Source organism: Vidua chalybeata, chromosome 17, assembly GCF_026979565.1.
Source record: "Vidua chalybeata isolate OUT-0048 chromosome 17, bVidCha1 merged haplotype, whole genome shotgun sequence".
In the NCBI taxonomy this organism is placed as follows: Eukaryota; Metazoa; Chordata; class Aves; order Passeriformes; family Viduidae; genus Vidua; species Vidua chalybeata.
Genome location: NC_071546.1, coordinates 6,714,496 through 6,732,052, shown reverse-complemented (window position 1 = coordinate 6,732,052; position 17,557 = coordinate 6,714,496). Strand labels below are relative to the sequence as shown.

At 41.2% G+C, this 17,557-nt stretch overlaps 1 protein-coding gene across 1 annotated transcript; it reads right to left on the bottom strand.

The window, feature by feature from the left end:
- Positions 1–812: 812 nt before the first annotated feature.
- LOC128796572 (protein-glutamine gamma-glutamyltransferase 6-like) lies at positions 813–13,597 on the bottom strand. The gene is made up of 13 exons (XM_053958360.1): positions 13,525–13,597; positions 11,428–11,601; positions 10,987–11,226; positions 7,139–7,257; positions 6,763–6,888; positions 6,438–6,618; positions 6,066–6,201; positions 5,587–5,690; positions 5,225–5,467; positions 4,246–4,563; positions 3,120–3,283; positions 2,351–2,475; positions 813–1,318 (listed from the first exon to the last, which is right to left on the bottom strand). Exons 1-13 carry the CDS (start codon positions 13,529–13,531, stop codon positions 1,168–1,170), a joined length of 2,088 nt encoding a protein of 695 aa, XP_053814335.1. The 5' UTR covers positions 13,532–13,597; the 3' UTR covers positions 813–1,167.
- Between the last annotated feature and the right edge of the window lie 3,960 nt (positions 13,598–17,557).

Sequence of the window (17,557 nt, the reverse complement as noted above, 5' to 3'; positions counted from 1 at the left end):
ACTGTCAGACAAAAATGCCCATGTCCATAACTCCCGACAGCTCTCTTTTGGCTTATTAATTCTGCTTTAAGCTTTTTGTAAGTCACACAGCAAATATCACTCTCCAGGCCTGGCAGAGCTGTTTGCACACCACGATTGCCCCACATCCTGCTCTGAGGGTGACCTGGCAGCTCCTGCACCTGGGCAGTCATTCCCTGTCCCAGCAGCCCTGGGGAGGCTGCAGGAGCAGGGAATCCTTACAGCTACTTAAAGGTGGGTTTCAGGGGAGACCTGGTACCTGGAGATGCTGGGACTGGGAACCCACAAAAGAGGCTTCTGTCTGCAGACTCTGACAAGTGTGGGGCCAGGGCTGCCCCTGAGTGAGCCACGGGAGGGTTTGAAGCCAAACGTGTTCCTTGTCCTCAGTGACCTTACCCTGGTGGGCAAGAGGAGTTATTTACCCTGTGTTGCTGGGCTGCCACCCTATTGCAAAACCCTCCCCATGCTTTGTGGTGCCTGGGACTCTGTCAGGCTGCATAAGAATTCAGTTACTGTTTTGAATATGTACATGTGTTCTCTACTCTCTGACAAGCCTGTGCCCACAGGCTGCACAAATACTGCCAAGCATCACTTTTGCCATCCTTCCTAGGCTCTTTTCCTCCTCATTCATGGAACTATAGGTGTCAAAAATACAGATATTAGGTGAACAATGGAGAAAATGTTCCACTCTTCTAGGTTAGTGGGGCTTGTGAAATGAAGAAAAAGATCCCTTTTCCTCAGTCTTGTGATTTCTTGTAATACCCCCATAGAATGTATAAATCATTACAAAACAATACAGTTGAGAATGATTTTTATTTATTGCTGACAATTAGAATGTGGTCAAAAGGAGATTGTATGAATTATTTGAGGGAAAGGTCAAAACTGGGAGATTGACAGAATGAGATTTGAAAATAGTGAAACTATTTCTACAAAGAAAGGGCTTAGTTTTTTTCTTTTGTCAGGGGGTGGGAGGGAAGAGAAATACAATTAGAGACTAAATAGTTAAGCACCATGAAAGCAGACTTGATTCTATTGCAATGTAAGAGGTCATCAGTTTTCGTGCAAAGTTCCTTTCTGTCACCACTGTCCCTATACAGAGGAGAGTGTCTTGCTGTGTTAATGCTGAAATGGAAGGTTGATTCCATCACATTATGCAGGTGCTACTGCAATTGTTACAAATCCCTTAACATGTGAAAATTTGTCACAAGAGAAGTCTACTTGCAGCTGTAAGGGCCCAGCCCTCCGAGGTGTGAACTCGAAATAAATTTTTGATCTCTCCCTCGGTGCCAGTCGTGACAAACTGAAAAATAAAAGAATAGAAAAAAAGAAGAAAAAATTTAGTTCAGGCTTGCATTGTCTTTTAGGAGATTCCCAAGAAACAGAACTGTAATTACTTGGAACCTGACCTTGGGTTTTGAAAATTACTTAGGGTTTGAGGCCATGTGTAGACTAAGAAATGAGAAAGGACAGTACCATCTTCCTTTACTCTCAAGAGGAATATGGAAAAGAGAGGTGCAATGTCACAGCTTCATCTAAGGCCGGATGCAGATTTGGATAGTCAGCACAAACTCAGAATAGAAAAACTTTGATGGCAAAGATCAGTGCTCTGTCCAATGCCTGCTTGGTTCATATCCATTTTGGCAATAATGATTTTTCTAATGGCCATTGTGCTTTGGTTTGTATCTCCTTTTGGCCTAAATTGGCTTACTCTTTTACTGGAATAATGTTTTCCTATTTTTTATGGATTATTAAGTCCAAATTGTTCCACAGCCAAAGCAAGTCAGGCTGTTTTACAAAAGAAGAAGCTTTAGGAAATACAAACTATTAGTCAACACTGAGCTGATGTATAAAGCAGCAGAGTCCAGAGGAAAAGAAAATAAAAAACAGGAACAATTTGCTTTTTTGTTTTGAAAAGGCAAGTTTTTTCCTACTTTAAAGGAGAACAGAGCAACTTTTTGTTTGGGCTGAACCAAAGGGAGTGTCTGACTTGTTTGCTTTAGCCTAATTATTTTTGCAGTATCAGGGTATTATATATGAAAATAAAAACAGAACACCAAACTGTAGAATAAGCTGCAGAGAGACAAAAGAATTTCAAATGTGCATTTGCTTTCCCAGGAAAAAAGAATGTTAGCAGGTTTGGGTTGTTAAAGAAACTCTATGTGGAAAAAACACCACATAATTAAGGAATCATATCTATATATATTTGGTGGCATTTTTGTTTTCAGAGATAGAAAATATAAAAAAGACGAATCAAGTGTGGGTGTTTTTTTTCTTCTTTCTGTTTGAGGAATTAGAGGTGCTGTTGGTGATACTGGAAGCAGCTTGCACTTACTTGATCTTGACCTGTTGGTTCATCAGAGTGACCAGCAGCACGCAGCGGCTGACGGGCTCCGGGAGGGGGTTGGCGTAGGAGATCTCCAGGGACACAGCTTTGTTCACCACAACCCTCTGGGGCACCTGAAGGACAAAACACGTTCCTGATCATTCCCAGGTTTATGCTTTCCTGAGTCAGAATTCAGTGGAGCTGCAAGTGTCATTTAGCTGACAAACATTTGCTTTCCTCGTGTTTGAAGCTGGATGGGGCTTAGCTCAATAGGGCTGTCCAGCTGTCTGCAATATTTTGTGCATAATTTCAGTGAAATAGAGCCCTGGCTACACAGACATGTCCCATGAAACCTGTCTGATCTTTTGGTTGCTGAATGGCTTTGTTGGCATATTATTGATTAGGATTAAAGTGCTAAAACAATAAGCACTGGTTAGAATTAAGGGTTTAAATCTGTATTTTGGCAAAGTTCTTTGAGGACAACACAAGCACTTGCCAATACATGGAATGAATGCAAGTACTGTGGAACAGAAGGCTTGTGACTGGGAAAAAAAGAAGGTAACAGAGCTGTTCTAAAAAACGGGGGCAGATTCAGGCCAAGGTTCAGAACTGGCCTCTCACATCCTGGCATTCTCAATTCAAGCAGGCAGAATTTTGGAACAACATCTGAAATGCGGCCTAAATTTAATACCTTTATCCCCAGATTCTCATCATAATATCTGAGCTCCAGAAGGACCTTTTAACATCTGTTCAGAACATCAGGGAGAAAATTGTTCACCTTAATGATGATGTTTGTGTCCTCTAAAATGATTGTCTTCTCCACCAGCAGCTTCAGCCCGTGCGAGCGCATGACTTTACACAAAGCAGTAACTTGGATCCTTTTGTCAGTGGTCAGATATCTTCCATAATGAGTATAAGGGATCTTCACCCGGATATGCTTCCCTAGAATTCAGACATATACTTAGGAACCATTACATTTTACATTTTCAAAGCAAGCTAAAGAGAAAAGAGTTATAGTGAGGGGTTTTATTAATTACTGAAGAGAGAAAAGATGGCAGTGGAGTGTGTTTATATTTCCTTCTTGTGAGACTCATTGTGTATTTCCCTCTTCTGGGTGATCCTTGTCTCCTTTAACTCATTTGACCCTTTCAGTTTTGAATAGAGGATTTTGACCTGAAACTGAGGGAGTCTGCTTATCTGCATTTCATTGGATTCCTGGCCCTTTGTATTTCTTATGATTAGAGGAATAACCACTTTAATCTATTCCCTCCTTGAATCCTCTCTATTTTACCTCAGTCATGAAGAAAGTTCGGGTCAAGTTTCACAGAGATCCTTTTCAAGTGACCTGGTCAGCTGCTCACTGTAGTCCTACAACTTTTCTGCTGTGTATGGGAAAAATGTTTATCTTTGTTGCTCCTGGGGATGAAAAATATCTCTATAATAATTTAAATAGTCTTTACTCTTCAAAAGAGAGACAGAGTTTCACTGTAACTTTTAACCTTTTTCCTAGATGATTTCTTTTCATGTGTTGCCTGTTGGGTGCCAGAAGGCACACATCAGACTTTTTTTACTTGTTAAGAGTAAGATGTGTTCCTATGTAATAATCACCACACACACATGCACGTATGTATACATATAGAAACCATGGCACACACACATAGTGCTGCTTCTGGAGCTATAACATAAGTGTAGCCTTCTATGTAACATTTCATGAGACATCCACTTAATGCTTGAACTAGTGAAAATTTGCAGAGGGAAAAAAATAATGTAAAATGTTCTCATAAACAATGAGTGACTGCACTACAAAGCGGATACAGGTGTGATACTGATGCTTCCTCCTTCCAGTTGCCTTGCTGTGGCTAGGAGCAGAGCTCTATTGGCTCCTTAGGGACATTAAAAGTTACCTTGTTTAGGACCAAGCTCCACAGAAGTGGCTGCCTTCAGGATCTCTGCCACTGCTCTCCTTGTGTACAGGATGGTGGAGGCACTCATGTCCACCCTGATGCTCTTGCGGTCAGAGGAGAGGTTGCTGAGGACCAGGACCAGGTTAATGTCTTTGCCAAAAACTGGAGGTTCAGCCAGCTTGAATTTCCCAGCAATACCAGGGTTTCTCATTGTCTCTGAAGATCTTCCCCCGGGAGAGTCTGTGTGTCCTTCCGTGACACTTATTCCCAGTATCTTACCCAAGGCCTTTCTGTAGACTCGTCTTTCCTCAGAAGAACCTGGTGGAAGCAGAGAACCAAGTAAAATTCTACTTTTGTTGCAAATGCACTCCTTCTGTGTAAAGGTTTTCAGACCAACACAGGCTATCAGCATCACTCAGAAATATGCAAAACCCAAAAGCTCCCTGTATCTTCATTAAGCCTCCATTCAGGTTTTTCACAGGGGATATACCATGACAGGGTGAATAAATCACTAAAATGAAATATGATGCATTTGTATTTGTTTAAAAGTGAGATTTCTTTTTCTCTGGTCAGAACATGCAGTAATGTGCTAAGTGATACTCTGCTAATCTGATGGCAGCCAGCCTCTGTATTAAATATGGTTGCACTAAAACACTGAGGAGTGAAACCCCGAGGGTTTGTTTGTCTTGGGTAGTAAAATGTATTTTATCGCCCTGTTTTGTGTATGCATTAAATTTTATGCTTATGTGGAAGGGACTAAAGTATATTTTCTATTGTCCCTTAATAAGGAAGCTACTGAATACACAAACCCAGAAATATAACACCCATTGTATTAAGAAAGCAATCTGAGCACGCTGGCAGAAATATTTTCTGAAGGCAGGGGAGAGATGTTTAAACCAAGCAGGTTATCCATTGCAGCTTCCCAGCACCAAAGATTCAGTAGGCAATAACAGGAGATCACTTGTGCTAATTCCTCTACCTTCTGGATATTTGTAGTTAGCAGTGACATCCACACGGCCATTGCTGCCCACAGCTTTGGTGCTGATGGACCTGCCAATGATTTCAGTATCACAATAAACTCTTTTCTTGGTTCCATCATTGTACACAATCCATCTGTTGCAGTCGGCGTTCACCTCCGAGTACACAAACAAGGTGTCATAATCCAGGTCTACTTCACCTTCTTTGATAGCTAAGACAGATGCAGGGCCACACTGAAAAATTCCTAAAATGTAAAAAAAAAAAAAGAAGAAAAAAAAAGAAAGGTTAAACTGTGTAAACTTTATTAGTTGTGCTCAGTTTGGAGAAGGACTCTTAAGTCAGGCTGAGAGCGTAGGCCCTTACCTCTGCTTTGTTCTTGTGGAGTTGCATCTAAAACTTGCCACCCATTGTATGACCTTCCCAGGTCTGGGCGAATGAACCAGCTTTCATTCCACACATGATAATCCCTGGAGACAAAGAACAATGTCTAAAAAGAACGATAATATAGAGTAGTCATGCAAACTTCCAGTTGGAGAGGAGTAGTGAATTAAAAAAAAAAAAAAAATCTAAACTCTAAACTGAGACACAAAGTGTCAAGTTACAGTACCTCTTTCAAAGGACAGATTTACTGCCTGCTTTTGAGGTATAGACCTCAGGGCAGGGAGGGAGAAAATCATAAAGTATGTTATTTGTTTGTTTTCCAAATGGATGTCCGCAGTATTAATTTAGATGGTTGTATTACATTTTGCCTACTCAATTGCTTTTGTACTACTAGTGTTCATGTTTTAGGTCTCCTAGATCCTCTCTATTGTTGCTGATGAGATGGAAGAAATTATATTTACCATGTGGAATCCTTGCTGATATTAAGACTCCTTCCAGAGCTGTCATAGTACTTATCGATACTCAGGTTTCTATCCACGTCATGGGCAGAGTTAAAATTTGAAACCAAACGAGTTGGAATCCCCAAGCACCTCAAAACTGAAATACATTTCATAAAAAAACAAACAAGCAAGAAATGCAACAGAACCCACACAGCTTTAGTTCAATGATTACAAATATCTGAGAAACAAAGTGTCTAAATATTTTGTGATTCTTCAGCATTAGTGGTCTTCACAGCACTATTCCTTTGGTAGAAATTATTGCTTTGTAGTTTTGATAAAACCAGAGCTCCCAGATGCCTCCATTCACCCCAGCCCTCTATCCTGACAGCTTACCTGTGCACATCACACCTGCAAAAACCCAGCACTGGCCGTACTGAACAGGTCTGTAGTTGTCCTGGCGCCATTTCTTGAGGATCACCACGCTGCCATCCCATCTGGACGGGTTCTCATGCGAGTGGAAACTTCCTTGCCACTTCCCCAGGAGAACTCCATTATCGTTATCATTTCCATTGATCTAAAGGGAGGCCAGTGGACAGAACGCACAAAATGAATTGTCTGCAGTGCACTGTATTTAGCTCATTGTGTGGCTTATGGCTGAGTCTCAGGGGTGCTTTCTGCTCACTCGTGTGGGGCTGGGGTTAAGCTGTCCATTTCTTACCATAGAGCTGATTACTCGGCCCACATATTTGGGATCTCCTCTTCGGGACACATCCATGGCTGGGTCCTGACGGTAGTACAGGCTCAGATCAAGCATGGTGAGGCAGATGTTTAGGAGGTCTTGAAACTGTGATCAGATAAGATACATTTTAAAGAAAATGGATGGTTTCACAAGCAGAATTAAAGGAGATTTTACTGCAGTTCCCCCTTTCTGAGATATCCCAGCCCAAAAGTGATAGGGACAGTGGGGCACACTGTGAGCAAACCACAAGTAAGGCTACCCAGGTTTGTGCAGTTATTATATAAACAGAAAATAATGATAAAATAAATGCTATTGGAGACAGAATGAGAGTCCAAACAAATTCCTTGTGACTTACCTGTCCATAAAACCACCCTCTTGCTTCAATGTACCTTGCATTGCCCACAAAGATGATTCCATTTTCATTTAGAACATATTCTTGTCTCTCATTTTCATTGGACATGTAGACATCATCACCTGAAAACCAAGTTGGGCAGGCTTAAAGTTGAGAATACCAGCAACCTTTCAGAAACATTTTTGTCCTGATTTAGCAAGGAGAAAACTTCTACTTGCAAAATAGAAATGTTACAGCTCCATGAACAGGTGCAGTTCAGTGGTAATGTCTGTTATTATATATGGCCAGGGAAGGTGGGGGGTAGGGGGGGTAAAAGAAGGATCCATATTTTATTACTTAACCTTTTCCCCCTACTTTTAGTGTAGCCTTGTGTATTACCTAAATGTCCCCTGTCTGCACTCTGTGTTTTTGTGAGGAAGATAGACAAAAGTCCAGGCTAGTTCACCACATTTTTCTGTCTTCTCAGGGTAGTTAGAAGTGGAACAGATTGAAAAAGATTTGAAAAGAATGGCACAGATGACATTTTTCTCTTTTTTCCAGATGTATTTTTCTTGTTTTAAGATTTCTAAATGAAGACCTTTGCTTGCCTGATCCAAAGTCCTATCAGGAATGTTATTAGGATAAGCTGCTCAGCCATTCACTTGGCGCTCGTTGTTCCTCATTGTTTTTCCAAGTTTATGGCACAGTATTTAGCTGCCATGAAAGCATTGGTTCCCACAGAGGTTTAGGTTGTTTTAGTTACTCTTTAGGTAGCAATATCTGCTTAGCTCTGCTTTTAATTCCATAATGTTTAAAGATATTTTCTGAAAGGTTCAGGATTGCAGGAAATACATACAAAAATATCAGCTTTTCTATTTTATTGAATCAACTTCTTTACCTTCCTATAGGAACTTCCCATCCTTCCCTTCCTGCAAATAAAAAAATTGCAGTTTATTTTAAAAATTGTATCATATGATATAAATCTATTTTTGTGGTTGTTGTCCACACTTTTCAAAAATAATATCATCACTGTTGATTCCTGAAGTTTTGGGGTAGCATGGACATGGAGACCTGTGTGCAGTTTCAGGTCTGCACTTCAAGGTGTGGACCAGTTTGAAAAAGAGGGAGGAGCAATAAGAATGCTCAGCATTCCTGAAAATCTGAAGTATGAATTAACTCAGAATTATTAACAAATGGGGGCAAGGAATGGGGCAAGCATTGTAATAAATTCCAGAAATTCTTGTGAAGAGGATGGGGCAGGGGGAAATAAAGTCTACTCTTGGTGTCTGTCATATGTAGGAGAAATTAAATACTGAAGTCACAGCAAGAAAGATTTGGTTAGTTAATAGGATAAAGATTTAATAGAAAGGCTTGTGATTTATTGGAGGGAATTGCCAGGGGAGGTGCTGGAGCTTCCCTAATGGCTGGTCATTGAGAAGGAATTCAAGACCTCTCAGGAATGACCTAAGTGCTGAACTGAACCTGCCTTAGAGCCCTGGTGTGGGATGAGATGACTTTCTAAGATCCTTCTAGCCCTGTGAATTTATTATTCTGAGCAATCTAAATGTCCTTGTATAATCACTTGAAGATCATATATTTTTTTCCTAAGGTTTATAAGGAGCACCTTTTTCCTAAGGTGCTCTCAATAAACCTTTATAGCTTACTAAACTAGATTTTTTTTTCTTTTTTTTTTTTTTTGGTCCAGAAGATTTTTCATGTATTAATTTATCCTAGTAACCCTTCACTGAACATGGTTTAATTCTTGTAATCTCATCCAATGACTTTAACATTTAAGTCTGACTAACTGTTTTCTCTTATACAGCTTAAGATTGCATTTTTCTTTTTCAGGGCCATTTCACTTTCATTCTTTTTCTTTGATTAATAAGGGCTTTCACATTCTTCATGATTTCCAGGTGATAAGTCTGTCACTGAAATCATTATTATTTCTCCCTAGAGGTGTGGTCTTTTATTTTCTAATATTATATCTTATTTCTTCTCACCTTCTCCGCTCTCTAAGGTCAGTCAGTTATTTCTGTGTGTTGTCCCAGCCCATCTGGGCATGGACAATGCTGTTTAATGTCATTGTGCCAAAGTCAGTGATGAACTACTTGATCAGAGTGTTTTTTCAGATGACACTTAAGGATTCACTCTCTAGTAGCTTTTCTCCAATCCAGCATTTTTTCTTTCATCTCTAGTCCTGACTGTTTTCTTATAAGTAATTCTTTATTGATATTCCAGTTAATGAATTAATTTCTGTATTCCTCAGCTTAAGGACTAATCTCCCACCTGGAACCATATCTACAGACCAGATTTGCCATTTATCCTTTGCCAAGAAAATAAATTTCCCATTTCCCTTCTGCTCTGACACTTACAATAGTGGTAACATACCCTCAAACTGAATCTGTTCCTGTTTTTCAGGATCAGGGAGCTATTGCACTCCGCAGAACTTATTCAGCAGCATCCTTCATTCAGCATTAAGGATACTCCCTTTTATCTGTCAGTAGCCAAGGCATCATCTGGTAAATCTGGAGGACTCTTCCACAAAAACATGAGTTTAAAATTGTAATGGGCACAGCTTAATTTTTCTGTTTTCAGCTGAGAAGAGTTTGGCCTCTTGAGTACTGCTGCCACGCTGGTGTTCCAGTCCAGGAGCTGTCACATATTGCTGTCCCTGCAGTGTGGTTTCCATCAATTACAAGTAACACACAAATTATTTTTCAGGGATTTCTGGGCAGGTTTTTCCCCTCAGGTCTGTGCAGAGATGGTCTGAGTTTCCTGAACATATTTGTATAATTATTTCTGTCTTCCAGGACTTACTGAGCTAATTAGCAGCTTTTTTCATCTTGGCTATTGACGCATTTCTTATTGGCTCTTGACTAACATATGGTCATGGAAAAAATAGTGGATGATTGTGGCTACTTTTCTCTTATAAGCTGTTTACTCACTGGGATGGCTAAGAGTTCTCTTAACACCAGGGTGTCATGTTTTCAGGCTAATCCAGGTTTCTAGCCTATTGCATAGTTGCAAAATATGAGGTTAGAAATTTGCAGCCTCAGCATGTCGCAGGAGAAATGCAAGAAAAGCTGGAGCAACAAGAGGTGTCCATTTTCAACCCAAAAGAAGAATATGGGAACTGGACAGGAGCCAGCAGTGTGTGCTTGTCACCCAGAATGCCAAGCACATCCTGGGCTGCACCAACAGAGGGGTGGGCAGCAGGTTGAGGGAGGGGATTCTCCCCCTTGACTCTGCCTTTGTGAGACACCACCTGGAACACTGCATCCAGTTCTGAGCTTCTCAGCACAAGGAAGATGTGGAGCCGTTAGAGCCTCCAGAAGAGGCCACAGAGCTGCTCTGAGGTCTGGAGCCCTCTGCTCTGGAGCCAGGCTGGGAAAGCTGGGCGTGTTCATCCTGGGGAAGGGAAGGCTCCAGGAAGAGCTCACTGTGGCCTTCCAGTGCCTAAAGGGGCTTATAAAAAGGAGGGAGAGCAACGCTTTACATGGACTGAGAGTGATAGGACAAGGGGGAGCTGTTATAACCTAAAAAGGGAGAGATTCAGATTAGCTGTTAGGAAGAAATTCTTTACCAGAGGGCAGTGATGCCCTGGAAGAGTTTGCCCAGAGAAGCCCTTGTCTACAGAAAAAGTGATCTGCTAGTTCTGAAGAGGCTGTGGTATAACCCCATATAGCACATTGTGTTAGGGTACAAAGGGGGTGGCAGCAGCTTTTTTAATGTAGTGAAACCAGACCTCTGATCACAGAGCTGAGATTGCAGCCTCTGGCGACACAAAGAGAGACAGCCTGAGGGAGCAGCTCTGTGCAGGTGGGAAAGCAACAAGGTCAGCTGTGTTCAAGAGCAAAGGCATTGGCACCTACCTGGGCACCAGGGGTTGAAGAGCAACACAAACTGGCCCAGGTATCTGGAGAAGATCTTGTTCCCTGAGGTGACGCGGAGGGTGAGGTTGTATCGCCCAATGACAGCGTTGGCTGGGCTGGAAATTGTGAAGGTCATGGCTCCAGAGTCGCTGGGTCCTTGGGCAGCACTCCAGCCACTGCCCCCCACCTCAGAGAGGTTGAACACTGCCCTTGTGCGGTGAGACTCCGAGGGGGATGGCCCTGCCAGAAAGAAGGAGTCACTGGTTTCCATTCCAGAGTGGTTTCAACATTAACCTCACACTTGAAACTGAGCACACTGGGGTGCGGGAAGCACTAAAAACACAGGCAGAAAAATCATATGTCTAAACAAAATAAGGAGAGAACTACGAGGAGTAAAGATTACAGTTCTCTGAGCACACGGATTAGCTATGGGAGTGTTACCTATTTCAGTGACAAATCCTAGGCTCTCTCCATTCTGCCTCGGTCTGTTGAAGTACAGGGTGATATTGAAGGCTTGTCCTCGCCTCACAGTCAGCTCGGTGTTGGCATATCTGTCTGTGTGGTGGTTGGCTGCATTCACTGATGGTTGCCAGCTGATGTGTGTTGGGGTCAGGTCTATAAAACACAAGAAAAGTCATGAAGAAGCAACTGGCATGAGGTCATTTGCTGTTTAGTGGCGTGATGAGGTTACTAAGAGCAATTACCTTTTGTGGGAGGAAGTACAACCAAAAAGCAGATGCCCCATTAAATTAAGTCTATTGGTCAATAATGGAAATCTGTCCGTGGGTTTTGTTAAAGAGCCCTCATGCAGAGCACTTATGTACTTCCTCTACAGGGTTGGACGCTCTTTTACCACTGGACTTAAAAAGAAATTTACAGGGGCAAATTGGTGTCATTTCATAATCAGCACCAAAGAAGGTGTCCTGTAGCCCCTTTATGTTTTCAACATACATATTTTTAGGGTCACAGGAATGGCAATTAGGATATCTTACTTTTCCTGCTTAGATCCTGATGTCATTTGGCCTAGATGCAAGGAAAAATGCGTAGTGGGAGATCATCTGTCTTATATGGATGAACAAGAGGTATTTGAGGACATGCTGAAGCCTTTGACGAATCAGTCCATCTGTCTGAATCTAGCTCTGTTCAAAGTGGCAGCTGGACACTGGAGTTCCTCTTCTAGTAGGCAATAACTTCACGTCATAGAAGAATTCTTGCAGAATGCTTGGAGTGCTCTGATATTGTGACCTCCTGCACATATGCTGTTATTATGGTCTGTGGTTTAAACCCCATAAAGTGGTTCCTGACACCTCAAATGCTAAACTGCCTTGTTGGCAAGCAAATATGAATATGATATCCCTTGCAAGATTGTTTTCCCTTCCCTGTTTCCTTGCCATGCTCAAACCTGAGCAGTTATGCTGTCTTTGGGAATGCTGAGAAGCACCTTCTATGTTTTTACCTGCCCTGGGAGACTTTACAAAATACACCTGGAGCATTGTGCTTCAAGTTTTGATAAATGCTCAGGGCAAGTACCTTGGTGAAGGCTCTTCTAAGCCATTTTTATTAAGGTCAGTGTCATAAGTGCAATGAGGTTGGGGGTGGGGGGAGTGGGGACAGGATGGGGACACATGACCACCACCATTTTAAAGGGAAATCAAAAGAAAACAATAACAACAACAAAAAGAATAGGATGGAAAGGATGGATTAATGCCTATGCAATATTATTGTAGGGATCTTCAAACAAGCTTCTAGGTGTAGACCACAGAGCTTATCAGTGAAATACTAAGTCAGATCAGAGACAATACAGCTGCATATTAAACTACAATTTACATCTAATCCTTGAACAAGAGGTAAAAGTAAGACTAATTTTGCAAAAAAAGTGTTATAATTAAATTCAAGGAAGAATTTTTTTTCTGGTAGTTTAAGACAACAAAGAGGTAATGTGAGAAAGTATTGATGGGCTGAAAAGGAGAATTATTAGCATGAATATAGAGGACAACAGCAAGCTGCAGTTAGCTGCTGCTCTCCCTGCAAAGCTGATTTGTAAATGCTTTTTCCAGCATTAAATGAGAAAGAACCCTGCTTTGCAATTGCCCAGCTCAATAATCATCTTCATTTTAAACTTGAACAAGCAGAGATGCTCTCAATTACTATTTTCCTTTGGTAGGGTTTTAATGTATCTTTGAATTCCTGTCTACAGGTTCCATGCTCACAGCTTCATTAGAATGGATTACACAAATTTTGTTAATACCAAGCACAACACATCTCTGACAAAGTATTTAAAAAATGGCGCCTTTTGATGTAATGAAAATTTCTTTTCTCCTCCCTGTCCCAATATCCTCTGTTTAGCTCAAAAAATATTCTCAAACAAGTCTTAATAATAACAACATTAAAACTTTGAAAACTTGAAGTGCGAGAACAAATTACAGTATGAAATTACCTTCAGATAAGAAATCTGAGCAGATACCTACAGGGCATGAATCCTGAGGAAACAGCCCTGAGTAAATATCTGCTGAAGGGAAGCAAACTTGCAGAACTCACCTGCCATTCCCTCAGCTTATGAGAATTGCATACAACTTCTACTTTGTTCTTCAAGGATGTCCAAGTCACATCAATCATAAAAAGAAAAAACACAGCAATCTTTTCGTGCTATCAGCTGAAATTTGAGAGAAGGGAGAGGTACTTAGCAGTTGTTATTAATACCTGTAAAGTTGTCAAACGAATTAACTGGTTCCCATAATATATGTCTGTCTAATGCCAGAGTTCCTACTCAACGTGGGTGTAATTATGGGAGGAGATACCAAAATTATTTACTCAGAGGAAATGCATGCTCTTGAATCCCAAGACAAGAAGAGCTTCCTACAAAGATAATAGGTGTGCCATGAATAAGTTATCTTTAAGGATGAGGAAATGGGGAACGTGGTGGGACGTAAAAGCTGTCTGAAGGAAAAAGGAGCATTTCCTGATGACTTAACTTCCAAGTGGGTTAATATCCCTTCTGGGTTTGTCCAATAGCTGTGGGTTGGTTTCAGAGGGGTTTTTTTGTCTAATATTATCTCAAATGCTCTCTGACAAATAAAATTATGAATTCCCACTAGAAACAAGTATCTGTTTACCTGTTAAGTTAGCTCCATATATTAGTATTTCCCAAAAGTTTTATTTCAAAAAGAACTCACAAACTAATAAACTTGATTACTTTTTGTCAGCACAAAATTTAAGCTTGTCTATTTTAACAATCATGACTATATTTCTTTTTGGGTTTATAAATATATTTCTTTTTGATTTTGTACCATCACTTGGTAAAAGAGTATGAGTAATAAAATTATGTACGAGTAATAAAATTAGTTTTGAAGAGGATTATCTGCTTAAGATTCTGCAGCCCCACTGATCATGTTTTAGCACTCAGTAAAGACTTAAAAATAAATTAGTCTGAATTTTAAGTTACAAAGAAAGAAAAACCAACTGAAATATCAAAAGTTAAGCTTCAGCAGCTGTTTCTAAGGTTGATTTTACAAGACAGGCTTTGTACCTTTTTGAGAAACTTTGCTTTCCTATTACAAAGACTATGAGCACTTATTAATATGACAGTCATGCTAGCCCTATCCCAAAACACTAAAGCTTTTCCCACTGGGCAGCAGTACACCTGGCACAGCACATCTCCACTTACATTGTAATTCAGCGGTTCTTCCTTCCCTTGGAAGTTTCCAGGATGTTCAGCTGTCAAGGCTTGTTCCGGGAATCACCTCAAATGGGTTTGATTGCTGTCCAGAGCTACTTCAGTTGGTCTTTTTCTCTTTTCCTTAATTCATATTCCTTGGAAACCATAAGAGCCACAAGCCTCTGATGTTACCCGGTCTTCACACACGGCCCCAGTGACAAACCGCATCGACCAGTTCTTAAGTTCAGGCGTTCAGTACTTACAGTGATTGCCTCAGATGTTACACATTGCTCCCACTGGCATTTGACTGTTTCCTTTCTTCTTCCTTGCTGCTCACACACGTAATTAAGTCTCAGAACACTTTTTCTGTCTTGGCTGCAACCACCTGCTTTACCTCTGCAAGGCACGCCCACAGTGGTGCTCACCGAGCCACCAGAACCTCTCTCAGAGTGGCCTACATCCCAAACTGGCACCTGCCAGTCTCACCTTCACCACAGCAAAGCACCAGCAGCTGCTTTTGCAATCCCTTTGGAATGCAGCAGTCATGGTTCCTAAGTGACTAATGACTGAACGTTGTCACAGGTGTTTTTCCTAGCTCAATTTCACCCACCCGTCATCCAAAATGGTTCAAAATACTTTGTTCCTCTTTTTCCCTTGTATCAGAGTCTTGGAATTGCAGTTCAATTTGCTAACTTTCAGAGAAAAACTTCTAGAGTTTATTTATCTCATTAATAATTTTGTCTACTGTTCATATCCCCAGCGTAACTAAATCCACCTTACAATTGTCTTTTTACTACTTTTTCCTACAAAGAGGAAAGCAGTTTAAATTCCACAAAAAAAACCAACCCCCCCCCCAAAAAAAAAAACACCAAAAACAAACAAACAAACAAAAAAAAACAACCAAAACAAAAAAAAAATACCACCCACAACCCAAAAAAAACCAAACATGGCAGAATCTCTTCCATAAGTCTGTATTGGAGTGTCTTTTACTCACACTCATTAACTTCATGTGCAGTGAGTGTTCCTGGGGAGGGTCTGATTTAAGGGTTTCTCTCATTTCTGCTCGTGCAATTCACTTGACTTCAGCACAACCTGGGTGTTTCACACACACACAAGAAACAAAAAGAAATAATTTACTGTATATCTACATTCTAAACTCAAGGCTGTGCTTGAGTTTGAACTTCTTCTTTGGTTTACTGTAGCCCAGAGGAGGCCACCAAGATGATCAGAGGGATGGAGCTCCTCTCCCGTGAGGAAATCCAAGGGAACTGGGTTTCTTCAGCCTGGAAAAGAGAAGGCTTTTGGGTGATCTAATTGTGGCCTGCCAGTACCTGAAGGGAGCCTACCAGGAAGATGGAGAGACAATTACAAGTGTGTAGTTACAAGGTGTGGAGTGACAGAACAAGGGGGAATGGCTTCAAACTGACACAGACTAGGTTTAGATTGGATGTTAGGAAAAAAAATCTTCCCTGTGAGGGTGCTGAGGCCCTGGCACAGGTCGCCCAGAGGAGCTGTGGTTGGCCCATCCCTGGAAGTGTTCAAGGCCAGCTTGAATCCGGCTCTGAGAAACCTGATCTGGTGAAAAGTGACCTTGCCCACAACAGGGGGATTGGAACCAGATTATCTTTGGGGTCCCTCCCAACCCAAGGCATTCTGTGAATCTGTGATTTACACAATGAGAGCTCTTGGCTCTGGCAAGGCTTGAGGAACACCAGGAGAAAAGAGAAGGTACCACTGTGGGCTCCTTGCACAGCCCCTCTGTAGCTCATCCCATTTTATGTGCAGTGTGGTCTCATACTGACATCCTGTGACTGGCAGCAGGAAACCAGGGTGGTTGCAGGTGCCCTTCTAAAGCAATTTTGCTGGCTACAAGGACAAAATAACTTTATAACCAGTCTGAGCTTGGGCTCCTCAACAGTGAGTAGTCCTCGTGACAGGTCACAGTACCCTGTTTAGTGTGGTGGAAGTTGGGACACAGAATTAAGATTTTAGTGCTTCCTGGCCCAACAGTGCCAGAGCAGTCTTTCCATCCACTTTACCTACACAGTCCTTTTCAGTCAGAACTTGACTTACTGTCACACAGTTATTTCCCATAAACCATGTCACTCACTGGGCTACACCTACTTCGCTGGAACCCATCATTTAGCCTGTACCAGTCTCCCATAAAGGGTTGAAGTTTGCTTTACTAAGCTCAAATCTAAGAGATGACTTCCTGTGACATTCACATTCTCTGGAGAAGCACAGAGAGAAGAAGAGAAAACAATCTTTATCTCTGCCCCTTTGTTTTTCCCATGTGGAATGTGGAATGGAGATTTTTTACCTGCAGTGATTGCTGGATTGGGTTCTGGTGAAGGTTGTTTGGGGTCAGTGACCAATGGGATCCAGCTGTGGCTCGGACTCTCAACAGAGAGTCACACATTTGAGTTAGATAAGTAAGTAAGAAGTAAGTATGTAGAATAGAATAGTATCTCTTTAAATAGTATATTAATGTGCTATAATATAGTTTTAATAAAGCAGATCCTTCAGCCTTCTGATCTGGAGCCGCACACCATCATTTCTTCCCTGGATCTGGGGTTCGCCACATTTTTTACAATAGCTTCCTGACACATAATTATAGTGAAGAATTCCTAACTCTTTTCAAGTAAAAATACCCTCAGACTTAAGATTACCCTGCCTTTTATTCCTAAAGAAGACTTTCAGCAAGTTCAAAATATCAACATTCTAAAATCTGTACAAAATGTATACGCTGAGCCTGGCAATTACCCCAATGTGTTTGTTGAATGGCTCTCAAATTAGACATCACCCAAATTCCTGTTGAACATTTCCTATGCCTCATTTGGTAGCTGTGATTTACCAAAAAAAAAAAAAAAAAAAAAAGAAAAAAAAAAGAAGATGTGGAAGATGTCAGGGCAGAGT

What these genes read in the sequence shown, in the direction of transcription:
- LOC128796572 (XM_053958360.1), bottom strand. An exon ending in TCCACAAGAACAAAGCAGAG is followed by an intron (nt 5,468 to 5,586) that starts GTAAGGGCCTAC and finishes TTTACATTTTAG; the next exon opens with GAATTTTTCAGTGTGGCCCT. An exon ending in AACCAACAGGTCAAGATCAA is followed by an intron (nt 1,319 to 2,350) that starts GTAAGTGCAAGC and finishes TTTATTTTTCAG; the next exon opens with TTTGTCACGACTGGCACCGA.